Here is a 12,621-nt window from a genome sequence, read left to right as displayed (position 1 = left end):
CTCGAGAGCAATAGCACGAGGATCCCAACACATGAACGTGCGGTAAAAATCTGAAGATGGCTGCCAGAGGCGGTGCTTAGGTAGAGGGCAGTCATTGGCTGTGGTCAGTATGACGCAGAGACCAGTGATTGGTTATTACTACGAAAGACAGATCAGAAACGAAACTGATACTGGTTTTTTCTTTACCGAGGATTCCCAGCCTGACGACGGGGAATATTCATGAGCATGTGAATCCATGCCAGACCCCATGCTGGAGAAATAGTAAGTTGAATTACGAGCAGAAGAGCTCCATGAAATAGTTAGCATATTGTGGTCGCTGGAAGCCGTTTTGACCACTTGAAAGTCTTGAATTGCTGCACACAAAGCTTGTGACGCAAAAATGTAGTCCAAAGTAGCTGTCGACCGGCCCCTCTCCCAGGTCGGGAGATGGGACTGCCCCTCACGGATCCAGGCAGCATAGTGTAAATTCCTGGATGTCATGAGGGTCATCCAAGCTTGGCCTCTGTGCTCCGCATCTGTTGCCTCGGTTGAATTTTTAGAGAGTCTTTCTTCTGCTGGACACACTTCACGTTGAGATCACCACATACGAGTACGAAGGGAGTGTTCCATTCGATAAGGATCTCATCAATGACCTCCGCCATGGTTTGGCAAAAGAGTGGCGTTGATGTTCTTTGAGGATTCCAATATGTAGTGATCAAAGCGAGTGGCAGGGATGAGGATTGCTTTGACCGTGGATTTAAAGGTTCAGAGGCGGGGTTCCATTCAATTAGGACCGCCAGTACCCCATATGATCTGGCTGTGGTCCTGATCAGTTTTAGATTTTGATCTGACCGTACTCCGATGAGAAGGCCTGCTGAGGGACGGCCTAACAGCCCTTTTACAGCTGGCGAGATCACGATGTCATACCCATCCATTGAGGGTGTATCCTGGAGCCATGTTTCTTGCAAACAGAAAATATCAAATTGACCCAGGTCGAAAGTGTTGTGGTCAGTCAGATGAACATGACCTCTGGTGTTCCAGGAGGCCAACGACAAGGACTTTTGACGCAGTTGGATGTCGGCTTCTTTCGGTAATTGCTATCTAAAACGGTGTGAAGATAGAACCCCCTTTATCCAGTCCCAAGGGCCGGCTTGAGGAGCGGGTTTTTTAAGAACTGGCGACGGTGGTAATTTGAATTGCACACCAGATCTGTGAGTTGCCTGGTCTCTTCGTGGGGATTGGTCTCTCCAGCTTCTCTTTCTTTGAGCCGCACAGGATCACTGATTTAGGGAATACCGCGGGCGGTGCGTGGATGTTTCTTGCGTATCTTGAGACCGATGGTGAGTTTGCGATACTACTCGAGGTGGGTCGGGAGAGCCCCCGGAGGAGCTTATGGGACATTTAGGTGAATCTTGCCGCAGCTTCGGGATTCTTGATGGATAGGTAAAGTGAGCCTTCAGTGCGTCTCTTCGATCGGTTTGACGTTGGGAAGGACTGTGGACACGAGTTCTTCCTTTTTTAGATTGTCGTTCCTGGGTACTGTTCTTAAGATCCAGAGTCTTTATTTCAGACAGCAGCAGGCCTTGCGCTTTAAGTTTGTCGCTGGCTAGGCGGCATATGTCTTGAATTGCAGAAGAATAAATGTGCAGGTATGCTTTGGCTTTGTTGTCTCTATGATAAGGCTCAACCCTTTTAAAGTCTTCCGAATTTAGTTTGCTTAGCGAGGGTGTAGCCGATGTAATTTTTAACACAGTTCTTCTATTCAAGCTGAATGTACTTATCTTTGCTGGAAATGTGCTCTATTTTGAAAAGGTGCGTAGAATTTCCCCTCATACAGACAGTAAGTTTATCTGTTACGTTTCTGGCTGTCCCCGCCCCTTGCCGCGGCGACCTGGCTGATTGATTTCTCGCACTGGGTCTGCTTTGGAAATCAGGCGAGTATCTTGGTGGCTCATCAGTATGTCGGATCCGTGCCGGTTTATTCAGCTCAGGGGCCTCCATCGGACATGAGAGAGGGTCTGCTCCGGAGTTCGAGTTACGGCCAGAGGGAGAAGTTGTCAAGGTCTCACGAGAGATTGGTCCTTTCTCGGGAGCGGATTGCACCTTGCCAGGCGACGTCGCCGATAGTAGGCCTGAATTCAGGAATAATTCTGTCGATCTAGGGGACTGGGTAAGGTCCGTCACAGAGCCTGATCGCATGAAATTTTGAGCCGCACTTCCGGGAACTCTGGAGTTGGAGGTCAAGCCCTCCCGTGGAGGGCTACGTTTGTTTGGTTTACAGGCTGGTGGCATTGATTGATCGTTCACAGCTAATTTCAAGACTTTCTTTCCGTTAATCGGATGTTGGATAGGGCCCGGACTGCTTGCCAAGGCCAGATTTAAAGTCGGTGTAGACAGATTAGACGTTGGGGGTAATTTTGCTTTATGCAAGAATACTAGAGCAATTTCATTTAGCTGCTTTACCTGAGTCGTCTGTGTTGATTTATGCACTGTCGGCGGTGGTAGAGAGACTTTTGTTGTCAAAGAGGCCACGGACATGTCCGGTGCTAGGGCTACCACCTCTTTTGTTAAGTGCGGGGTTTCGTACTTCAGGTCGATGGCTGTTATATAGCCTTCCAAGAAGGTTAGCTTCGACTGTATGCTCGCTAAGATGGTCGTGTTGTCTTTAGAGACGTCACTTAGCGTTTCGTACAGCTTACAGAAGGGGGCCATGGAGATAGTGATTGCAGACATGATTGTTGTCAGATCTTTTCTGGTGTTGGGTGAGTCTTTCTGGGATGGTGAGGAGAAGGCCGATCTTCCACTCGCTGTCATGTCCCTTGCTCCTAGAGATGAAGTGTTCGCCAGAGAATGCCTACGCCTGTAGTTACAGTCTCCAGGGTCAAGCGTGCTGAAGGGCCTTGGAGTTGGGTCCCTTGTTTGGGCATTAGAATCATCCAGGTGTGATGGGTGAACCAAGGCGTCTTGGTGCCTCGCAGCAGGAAACAGAGTCGTTAAGTGGTTCTTTGCCCAGAGTTGGGGAGACATTTCTCTTTGTGGGCCCACTTTGGGCTGCAACAAGTCAAAGATGCCCGAAAGGGGCTGGTATGAGGCCCTTGTGTTACTTAATGGATCAATTGTTGTGGTAACCGCCGGCCTTAGAATCGGTGGCGACAGAGCCTTCGCCTGAGAGTGCTCTGGTAGAATTGAGGAAGAAACCTCCCGCCTTGGCGTGGCTAGCGACAATGCCTTCGGCTGGACGACTGCTGGGACTATTGGGGTCGTGGTGATCAGATGATCGAGTCCCAGGTCAGACCGGGGGGGGGGATTCGATAGAAGTCCAAGGGACAATGCCCGGCTGGTGTGACCTGGGGGTTGGCAAGAGCGGTAGTTTTCCTGGACTTAGAAGCCAGTGGCGTCTCATCCAGAGCTTCAAGGATTTCCGCATCCGAAAGTTCCGAGTCGTTGGACAGTTTCCTTTTGCCTTGCGTCTGGAAGAAGTTCAGCAAAGCGGTAGACAGAAGTGGAATAGGTAGAGCAAGTTGTGTAGCTCTTCTTCTTTTGGCCTTGCTGTGGAGCAGCCTTTTTGTTCTGTCTGGAGACTTTTGAAGGAAGACCTGACAGGTTCTGCCGTTTCCTGTGGTGGCGGCCATAGGTTTGGCTGTGGATAGTGTTACTAGGGGTTTAGGTGCAGAATTGCCTTTTTTTTTTTTAAAGATTGGTCTTTTTTTCTTTTGGTGGGAAGTCAGTTTACGGCTGCACGTGTCCGAGGTTACAGAGCAGGCGTCAGAGTCTGCCTCGCTGAGCTCCTCTAGAAGAGGATTCGAGGAAATTGATTGATTGTGCAAGACTGGGGGCGATATGTCAGACGCCCTTATTTCCCCGGTGTCTGAGGTGTTGCTGGGAGGGGCTGTAGCCACAACCGTCCCGGATGACGTGAGAACATCCAATGCAGATGGCTGGATGGTCTCATCCGGCGTAGCAGAGACCGCTGGATTCCATGGGAGCCCTGCACCAACGTGATCGAGGTTGCCCGGTAGACCCACCGAAACCGGGTGAATCAAGGCCGTGATGGTCTGGGCGGCCAGGATGTTGTGTGAGATGGAGATCTGGACCTGGGCGGGCTGGTGTCCGGGTGGAGTGGACGCAATGCGTCTTTTGGCTGCTGAGTCAGAGCGGAGCCAACTGTACCTTCTTGGAGGTTGGTTGACGGCCGAGCGTCCCGTAGCTCAAGGATGGCAGCCGGAGATGTGAGGAGTTGAGAAGCAAATGGGGCTCCAATTGCCGCTTGGCCCACCCCCAGATCCCCTGACAGGGGCCCTCCGCCCCCCGCACAGGACTGGTCACTCGCTGAGGCGGTGGGAGGGCGGGCAATAGTGGGTTCTGTTGCCAAAGACTGACGGTGGCCCGGAAGACATCCAAGTGCTCTGTCTTTGGGATCCTTTGGAGACGGAGAGGTCCGTGGGTCCCTGGGCAGGGCAAAAAGAGACACTGCAGACGTAGTGCCTTGGACCAACAGGTGGGGTACTGGTGTTTGCCCGTGGTCGTTGCCTCTATCGGGCAATAGAGATTCTTTGTAGTCCCCTGATTGTGAGTTGCCCAAGTTTGATTGAGGAGGCGGGTTACAGGACGCTGGGGCTCTCGCCGGGGACGGTAGCGGGGCGGAGCCAGCAGCGCTACAGGACACCAATGAAGTCGCAGTCAATAGGGTCTTTTTTGTGCGGCTCCTTAGACGCTGATCCAGGTCTTCTTCCATCGCAGGTAAGACAGGGGAAGAGGAAGGGACGGGGGGGGGGGAACAAAAAGGGGGGGTGGGGAGGGAGGCAAAGAGAGGGCAAACGATGGGAAGGGAGAAAGGGGAGAAAGGGGTGAGAGCAAAGAAAAGGGGAAAAGCTTGCTGGAGGCAGGAAGGGGACGACAGGAAGGGCGAAGGGAAGGGAAGGGAAAAGCAAAGTCAGTAGCCGGGTAGGCTGTTTTCCGCCGACTCACAGATACGAGAATCCGGGAGGCTTGAGCCAGGGGGGCAGAGGGAGGCGCAGAGTTATAACAGCTCTGCCTGCAGTTCACAAGTTCACAAGTTCACAGAAGGTGCCGATGGGCACAAAGAAGCACAAGGGATCCTACCTCTTGGTCCTCGGTGCACAAGATGCCCTTAAAGTCCTTGAAGTCCTTGGTGGAGCCTTGGTGGAGCCGTCAACCCCCAGCTCCCCGGGGCGGACTGGGGCAGACTGAAACTCAGCTCGGAACTCCGCGCGCGCTCCGCGTGGCCACGAGCTTTTTAAAGTCCAGTTGGGCTTGTTCTTTTCTTAAATGTGTACACCGCGTACACAGTAGAAGTGGGTCACCGATTAAGAAATCACGTCCTCACACAGCAGAGCTCTGGGGCAGACTGGAACTCAGCTCGGAACTCCGATTTACAGAGAAAGTGAATGTTGAAAGAAGAACAAGTTACTTCTTACCTTGTAACGTTCTTTCGACGGGATGTTCCTCCGACGTATTCCTCATCTTAGATATCTCCTTCCAGCTCTGCTGGCCTCGGAAAATTTTTCTCTAGAGGGCGCTGCGCGTCGACGTCCTCCGAGTCGATGTCCCTCGACAGCCGCCGTATCGACGTCGACGTCATCCTGCCTATAAAGACCGCGCGCAGCGTCCGTTGCTTAGTTCCGTTTTGTAGCCCACAATAATACTTTCTGGACTAGACTAATCACCCTGAAGGAGCGTAAGCTGCAACAACACGGGAAGAAGAACTGCGGGGATGGATGGGAGGGTCGATGAGGAATAAGTCGGAGGAACATCCCGTCGAAAGAACGTTACAAGGTAAGAAGTAACTTGTTCTTCGAAGGGATTGTGTCCTCCGACGTATTCCTCATCTTAGATAGGCTCCCATAGCAGTATTCTATTATTGGAGGAGGGAGTACTGACTTCACGCTGTCTTCTATTGATGAATAGAATGCAGTACAGCCCTTCCAAACCTAGTCTCTTGACTGGAGGAGGAATCCAAATTGTAAAAACGTGTACAGGTATGGACAGACGACCATGTAGCGGCCGCACAGATGTCTTTAACCGGCACGCCTCTTTTGAGGGCCGATGAAGCTGCAATACCTCTGGTCGATTGAGCCCTAAGGTTTTGAGGGGGCTCTTTCCCTGCCAGTTTATAACATTCCAGAATGGCTAGAATGATCCATCTGGAAATGGTCTGCTTAGTTATTGGTAACCCCAGCTTGTGACCTGCGTAACCTACAAACAGCTGGTCTGCCTGTCTTATCCTGGCTAGTCTACTGATGTAAAAACTTAAAGCCCTTCTAGGGTCTAGCCTGTGTAACCTCTCTTCCTCTTTCCCCGGGTGAGGAGGAGGATAGAAAGATGGTAGGGTAATCTTCTGAGTGATATGGAATTCAGAAACCACCTTTGGGAGGAAATTAGGCTTCACTTGTAGGACAACTTTGTCTTTGTGAAATATTGTGTGAGGGGGTTTACAAGAAAGAGCTTGTAATTCGCTCACCCTGCTAGCAGATGTAAGTGCTATTAATAAAACAGTTTTAAGGGTAAGGAATCTTAACGAACAAGAATGGAGTGGTTCGAAAGGTGTGCCCATCAGGAAAGTTAGTACTAAGTTTAAATCCCATAGGGGAACTTGGAATGGTCTTGGGGGATAAACATTGGTTAACCCCTTTAGAAACTGTATTACCAAGGGTTATTTGAAATAGGATGGTTCTTCCGCAGTGCGCTTAAAGATGGATAGCGCTGCGAGATAGCCCTTAATGGTGCCAACTTGAAGACCTGAATTCGCCAAATATAGAAGGAAGGACAAAACCATTGGTGTACCACATGAAAAAGGGTCGATATTCTGTTCTCTACACCAGCTGCAAAATCTGTTCCAACGGCAGCGGTATAAAGACTTTGTTGCTGGCCTCCTTGCCGAAAGCAACACCTCCATAACATCATCAGGGAGGTCCCAATCCTTGTACCTCAACCTTTCAGAAGCCAAGCGTGAAGGTTGAGGGTTTTGATGTCTGGATGGAGAACCTGACCTCCCTTCTGTGAGAGTAGGTTCTCTCTGAGTGGAAGTCGAATTGAAGGGCAGATGGACAAGTCTAGAAGGTCCGGGTACCACGTTCTCCTTGCCCAATCCGGGGCAATTAGGATCATGGTTCTCCGGAATCTTCTCAACCTACTGATCATTTGAGGAATGACAGGGACCGGTGGGTATGCGTACAGAAGCGGAAACTCCCAGTCCACTATGAACGCGTCTCCCAGAGCTCCTCTCGGGGGAAATTCCCTTGAGCAGAACAGATCGCATTTCCTGTTGACGCTGGTGGCGAACAGATCCACCTGAGGGGTTCCCCAAAGGGCGAAGATCTCTTGAAGGACTTCCTGAGCTAGTTCCCACTCGTGGGAGACTGTGCTCTGCCTGCTCAGAGCGTCCGCTGTCAAGTTCTTCTCTCCGGCTAGATGAACTGCCAATAGAGAGATTCCTTCTTGGATTGCCCAAAACCAGAGCTGCATCGCCTCTCTGCACAGGGGTAGTGATCCTACGCCTCCTCTTTTGTTGAGGTAATGCATGGCCACTGTGTTGTCCGTCATTATCAGGACGTTTTTCCCTTGTACAGCTGGCAGGAACGCCTTCAGCGCAAGTCTGATGGCTCTCGGCTCTAACAGGTTGATATGTAGTCTGGACTGCGATGGAGACCAACGACCGCTGATGGTCAAGTCGTTGGCGTGGGCTCCCCACCCCGTGAGTGAGGCATCCGTGACTACTGTTATCTCCGGCCAGGGTTGCCAAAAATGTTCTCCTTTCAGAATGTTCTCCTGACAGGCCCACCAATGAAGGTCTCGAGCCACCCTGTCGGGAACCTGAAGAAGATCTGTCATTCTCCCTGAGAATTGGACCACTGAGTCCTCAGTGCCCACTGGAGGGATCTCATTCTCAGGCGAGCCTCTGGCACTAGGAAAATGCAGGATGCCATGAGGCCTAGCAACCTCAAAAAGTCGAAGGCTGGGAGACGTTGGGCATTTTGAAACTTGGTAACCATCTGTAGAATATCTTGAGCCCTCACCTCTGGTGGCGAGGCTTTTCCCAGGGAAGTGTCCAGGATCGCTCCTATGAACTGGAGTCTCTGCGATGGTATCATTTGTGACTTCTTTAAATTGAGGGAGAAACCCAGTCTGTGAAGGGAGTGGCACACGTGATTTAGTTGGATCTGAGCTTGTTCCGAAGAGACAGCCCTGATCAACCAATCGTCCAGGTAGGGGTAGACGTGAATCCCTTCCCTCCTTAGACTTGCCGCCACTACCGACATTAACTTGGTGAAGACCCTCGGGGCGGAGGTCAGCCCAAATGGCAGCACTCGAAATTGATAGTGAGAGTTGCCAATTGCGAACCTCAGGTATTTCCTGTGTTTGAGATGGATAGGCACATGGAAATAAGCGTCCTGAAGGTCCAGAGATACCAACCAGTCCTGGAACTGAAGGGCCTGGAGGATCTGAGAAAGAGTGACCATCTTGAATTTGTCCTTTCTGAGGAATTTGTTCAATTCTCGCAAGTCCAAGATGGGTCTCAGTCCTCCGTCTTTCTTTGGAATGAGAAAGTAAAGGGAGTACTAGCCTTTGTTCCTCGCCGCTGCAGGTACCGGTTCTATGGCACCTTTCTCTAGCAGGTACAAAATTTCCTGCAAGAGGAGCGGATCTGGAGCTTTCAGAGAGCTGATCCCCGGTGGATGACTCTGAGGTATGCGTAGGAGAGGCAGGCAGTAACCTTGGGCAACTGTTTCCAATGCCCAAGCATCTGACGTGATAGCCTGCCATTCCGCCAGATGTTGAGTCAACCTGCCTCCTACAGGTGTCCTGTGAGGGAAGTCCTCAGAGTGGTTTTGGGGCGGCTGATGCAGATGCCGATGGTAAAGAGGCACCTGCTGTTGCTGCGGCCTTTGAATATCTACCCCGTCCACCTCGGGTAGTTCTTCTTTGTCCCCTTTGAGCTGGTCGTCCTCTACCTCTTCCGAATGCGGAGTAGAAGCGAAAGCACTTGCCTCTCGCAGAGGTTCCTGTGGGACGAAAGGGTGTCTGACGGATTGCAGCGCCTAGGGATTTTGCTGCTGCTTTTGAAGTTTGCAGTTTTTCTAAACTGTCATCCGCCTTTTTCCCAAACAAAGAAGAGCCATCGAATGGCATGTTCAAGAGCCTGGCTTGCACATCTGGGGCAAAACCAGACTTTCTCAACCAAGCAAATCTCCTGGTTGAAGTACTTGCCGCCATTGCTCTGCTGATACTGCCGAATCAATGCCCGTCTGGAGGGATTCGCACATAGCGTCTTTACCGTCCTGTATGATATTCAGGAACGCCTCCCTTTCTTTTCCCTCCGGGATGCAATCAGCCGCTGTAGAAGCACACTCCCAAAGTGTATGGCTGAATCTAGCAAGGGTGCAAGTAGCATTCACAGATTTTAACGCCATGCTACATGCCGAAAAAACTTTCTTTGCCACAGCATCATATTTTTTATCGTTCTTGTCCTGTGGGACGGTAGGATAAGCCGTCTTGACATCGGTAGAAGATGCTGCCTGTACGACCAGACTTTCTGGGGATGGGTGTTTTGACAAAAACTCCGGGTCTGTAGAGGATACCCTGTATTTTGTAGAAAGTCTTTTATTTACTGCCGGGACGACATCTGGGGTTTCCCAGTTTGTCATAATCTTCCTCTGAAGAGCTTTATGGAAAGGCATTACAGGATCCTCCTGTGGGCCTTTATCAAGAATATCCGTGAGGTCATCTTGTTGGAAAGATTGTGAAGGTGTAGACCACCCCATAAACTCTGTGATCCTGGCCATTAAGGCTCTATAGGGGGTTTCAGCATGCTCCCCCGGGTCTGGCCTAGCAAGGTCCACCTCAGGGGAAGTGTCTAACCCACTTGCCTCATGTAAGGAATCATGAAGATCCTTTAACCTGCGTTCTTCAGAGGAAAATTCCTCTCTAATTGGGGTTACAGGTCCCTGCAACTCAAATGTGTCTTCCTGTTCAGACAATTCACCCTCTTCCAAAATTGAGGACATAGTTCTCAATTGTTCTGAACTCATAAAGGGAGTAAATCCCATTTCCAAGGCAGAGGGTGCCGAACTTGTCATTATCGGCCTCGAAAACGTCGATGTCGTCGACGCTGACGTCGAAGGCTTCGAGCGTGACGTCGAAAACAAAGGCGGAGGCCTCGATGACCTCGACAGAATTGGGATTCTACTCGACAATCTCGAAGCCATCGTCATCGAGGACCTGGGGATAGTCACTGGGTGTGTCGTGACCGTGACTTTTCTTGGCGTCGACGCCGGTGTCGAAGCTGGCGTCGAGTCGACAGACCCGTGTGTCGAAGGTCCCTTCGACAACGGCGTCGAAGACACCGACCTCGGCGTCGACGGAACCCTCGTCGACAGAACCTTTGAGGAAGGTTTGGAGGTCATAGTCCTACTCGAGGGTTCGAGACGCTCTCGAGAGGTTTCCTTCGCCGGGTACTGCGACTCGCTGCGTTTTTGACCTTTGGGTCTTTCGACCAGAGCATCGCTCTCGGCAGTCATCGAGGGGGTCGAGGCCGCTTTCTCGAAGACGCTCATCATATTTTTGTGGAATTCCTCCCATTCAGCCCGGGGCAAGGGATTCTTTTTGGCGAAACAGAGGAAGAGGAAGACGGAGAAGGGGACCTTCGACGTCTCCTCTTCGAGTGCTTCGATCTCGAGGAGTGATGGGACCCACTCCGAGACCTGGAGCGCGAATGGTGACGAGGAGAAGAGTGTCTCGACTTCGTCGACGAAGAAGAACCTTTAAAAGTCTTACCTTTCTCCAGCTTCCCCCTGCGCTCCTTCAGGGCCTTAGCTGTCATGGACATACAGCCCTCGCACTCCGAACAATGGTGTCCAGCTCCCAAACACCACAGACAAACTCTGTGAGGGTCAGTCAGCGACATCTTTTTTCCACAATCTCGGCATTTTTTGAAGCCGGATCGAGGAGTTGTCGGTTCCGACGAGGAAGCCATCGAGTACGGATCGAATAACTCGAGGTAAATAGTATTAATTCTGACAAGAACTGAGCAACGGTATTCCGAGGCACTGAGTAAGCGCGGAAAAACGGAACTGAGCAACGGACGCTGCGTGCGGCCTTTATAGGCAGGATGACGTCGACGTCGATACGGCGGCTGTCGAGGCACAACGACTCGGAGGACGTCGACGCGCAGCGCCCTCTAGAGAAAAATTTTCCGAGGCCAGCAGAGCTGGAAGGAGATCTCTAAGATGAGGAATAGGTCGGAGGACACAATCCCTTCGAAAAATACATTTTGTGGAAAGTGAACTTTAAAGAAAAGAACACATTTAAAAGCAACCTGGTTGCGCGACCTGTAGTGGAAGGACTGTGCGGTATGACAAATGCGCCACGACTAGGGGGTGCCCAATTGAACTTGTGTATTTCATAATGAACTAAAGTGAAATAAGCAAAGAGGAGATATTGAGAGTGGGGAAGGGAACCCTGGGGGAAGTCGGTTGAAATGCCATGGTTTTGCAAGTAGAACTAGTGTGTTAAGCAAGTAAAAACGTCTGTGTTAAAGAAAGTGGAACATAACCAGTTGAACAATGGTATTTTGAAAGTGAACTCTGTGGAATTAAAAGGGTCTGAGCTTGGGAAAGGGAAGCCTGGAAGACACATTGAAGAGTGTGAACCAAAGTGTTTGGGTTCGGGGAGAGGGACCCCGGAGAAGCCAAATAAGGTACTGTGAACTTTTTCACAAGTGCATCCTGAGAAGCTTGTGGAACTTTGTAATCCTGAGTGCCTTGAACTTGGAGAAGGGAGTTACATAAGAACTCCATTGCCGAAATATTTTTACTTTGAACATTATGGAGTTTACCAAGGCCCATACAGATTGTTATTCTAAAGAAGTGAGGGCAAGCATAGGTTTGGACACAGACAGCATTGTGTTTTGGACTGACAGACTTAGACTTCCCTCAGTTTACTTTCTGGTAGGGAATAGTCCCACCTTAGAGCTAGGGCAAGATAGGGTTAAACCATCCTGACCAGTAAAATAAAGGTTTTCAAACTACATTTTAGTTGTTTGCGTCATCTCTTGATACCCTGCCTGTCTCACAGTAATCAAAAGTGGTTTCTGGGATGTTTCTACGAATATTAAATAACTGGTTGGTGAAGGATGGTCTGAACTTAATTACCATAAATATTGTTCAGTGCAGCTGAAGTCAGACAGGAGTTGAAACAACAACCACTTAAACGTAACATGTTTGACTACAGGACAGTGCTTATGAAAAGCATCACCGTTTGGTGTCCTTTACAGATTAAAAACTGTAAGCAACAGATGAAACCATGCACAGTTAACTGTACCTGTATTGACACCACCAGTTATTATCCAGGCGCCTGTTGTCACTGCGGCTTTGATAAGACCTTTGCCAATCAACTGCTTAATGCGCGGGTGAAGCTCAAACTTCTGCATGCCACCATGAACGGAGATAACGAGTTTGGGCAGCTCCATCTGCCATTCCTTCAGCATTAGCTGCAGGATGGCTTCAGGCTTAGAGTCATGGGACAGCCGCACATACTAGGACAGAAAAACAAATTACATTAAACAAACTAGATATTTGAAACATAATTGAAGGTGCACTTTACAGGAGCAGCTCAAATTATCTC

The 12,621-nt window shown here is 50.2% G+C and overlaps 1 protein-coding gene across 2 annotated transcripts in view; it reads right to left on the bottom strand.

The window, feature by feature from the left end:
- TRPM7 (transient receptor potential cation channel subfamily M member 7) overlaps positions 1-12,621 on the bottom strand; it is a 2,599,208-nt gene that overhangs the window by 2,019,090 nt on the left and 567,497 nt on the right. For both annotated transcript variants that reach the window (XM_069624956.1, XM_069624955.1), the window contains exon 5: positions 12,319-12,532. In XM_069624956.1, the coding sequence (XP_069481057.1) occupies positions 12,319-12,532 (214 nt within the window). The remainder of the gene's footprint in view (positions 1-12,318; positions 12,533-12,621) is intronic.

Source organism: Ambystoma mexicanum, chromosome 11 (assembly GCF_040938575.1).
Source record: "Ambystoma mexicanum isolate Mex_15411 chromosome 11, UKY_AmexF1_1, whole genome shotgun sequence".
Lineage (NCBI taxonomy): Eukaryota > Metazoa > Chordata > Amphibia > Caudata > Ambystomatidae > Ambystoma > Ambystoma mexicanum.
This window is presented reverse-complemented; position numbering and strand designations above follow the sequence as displayed.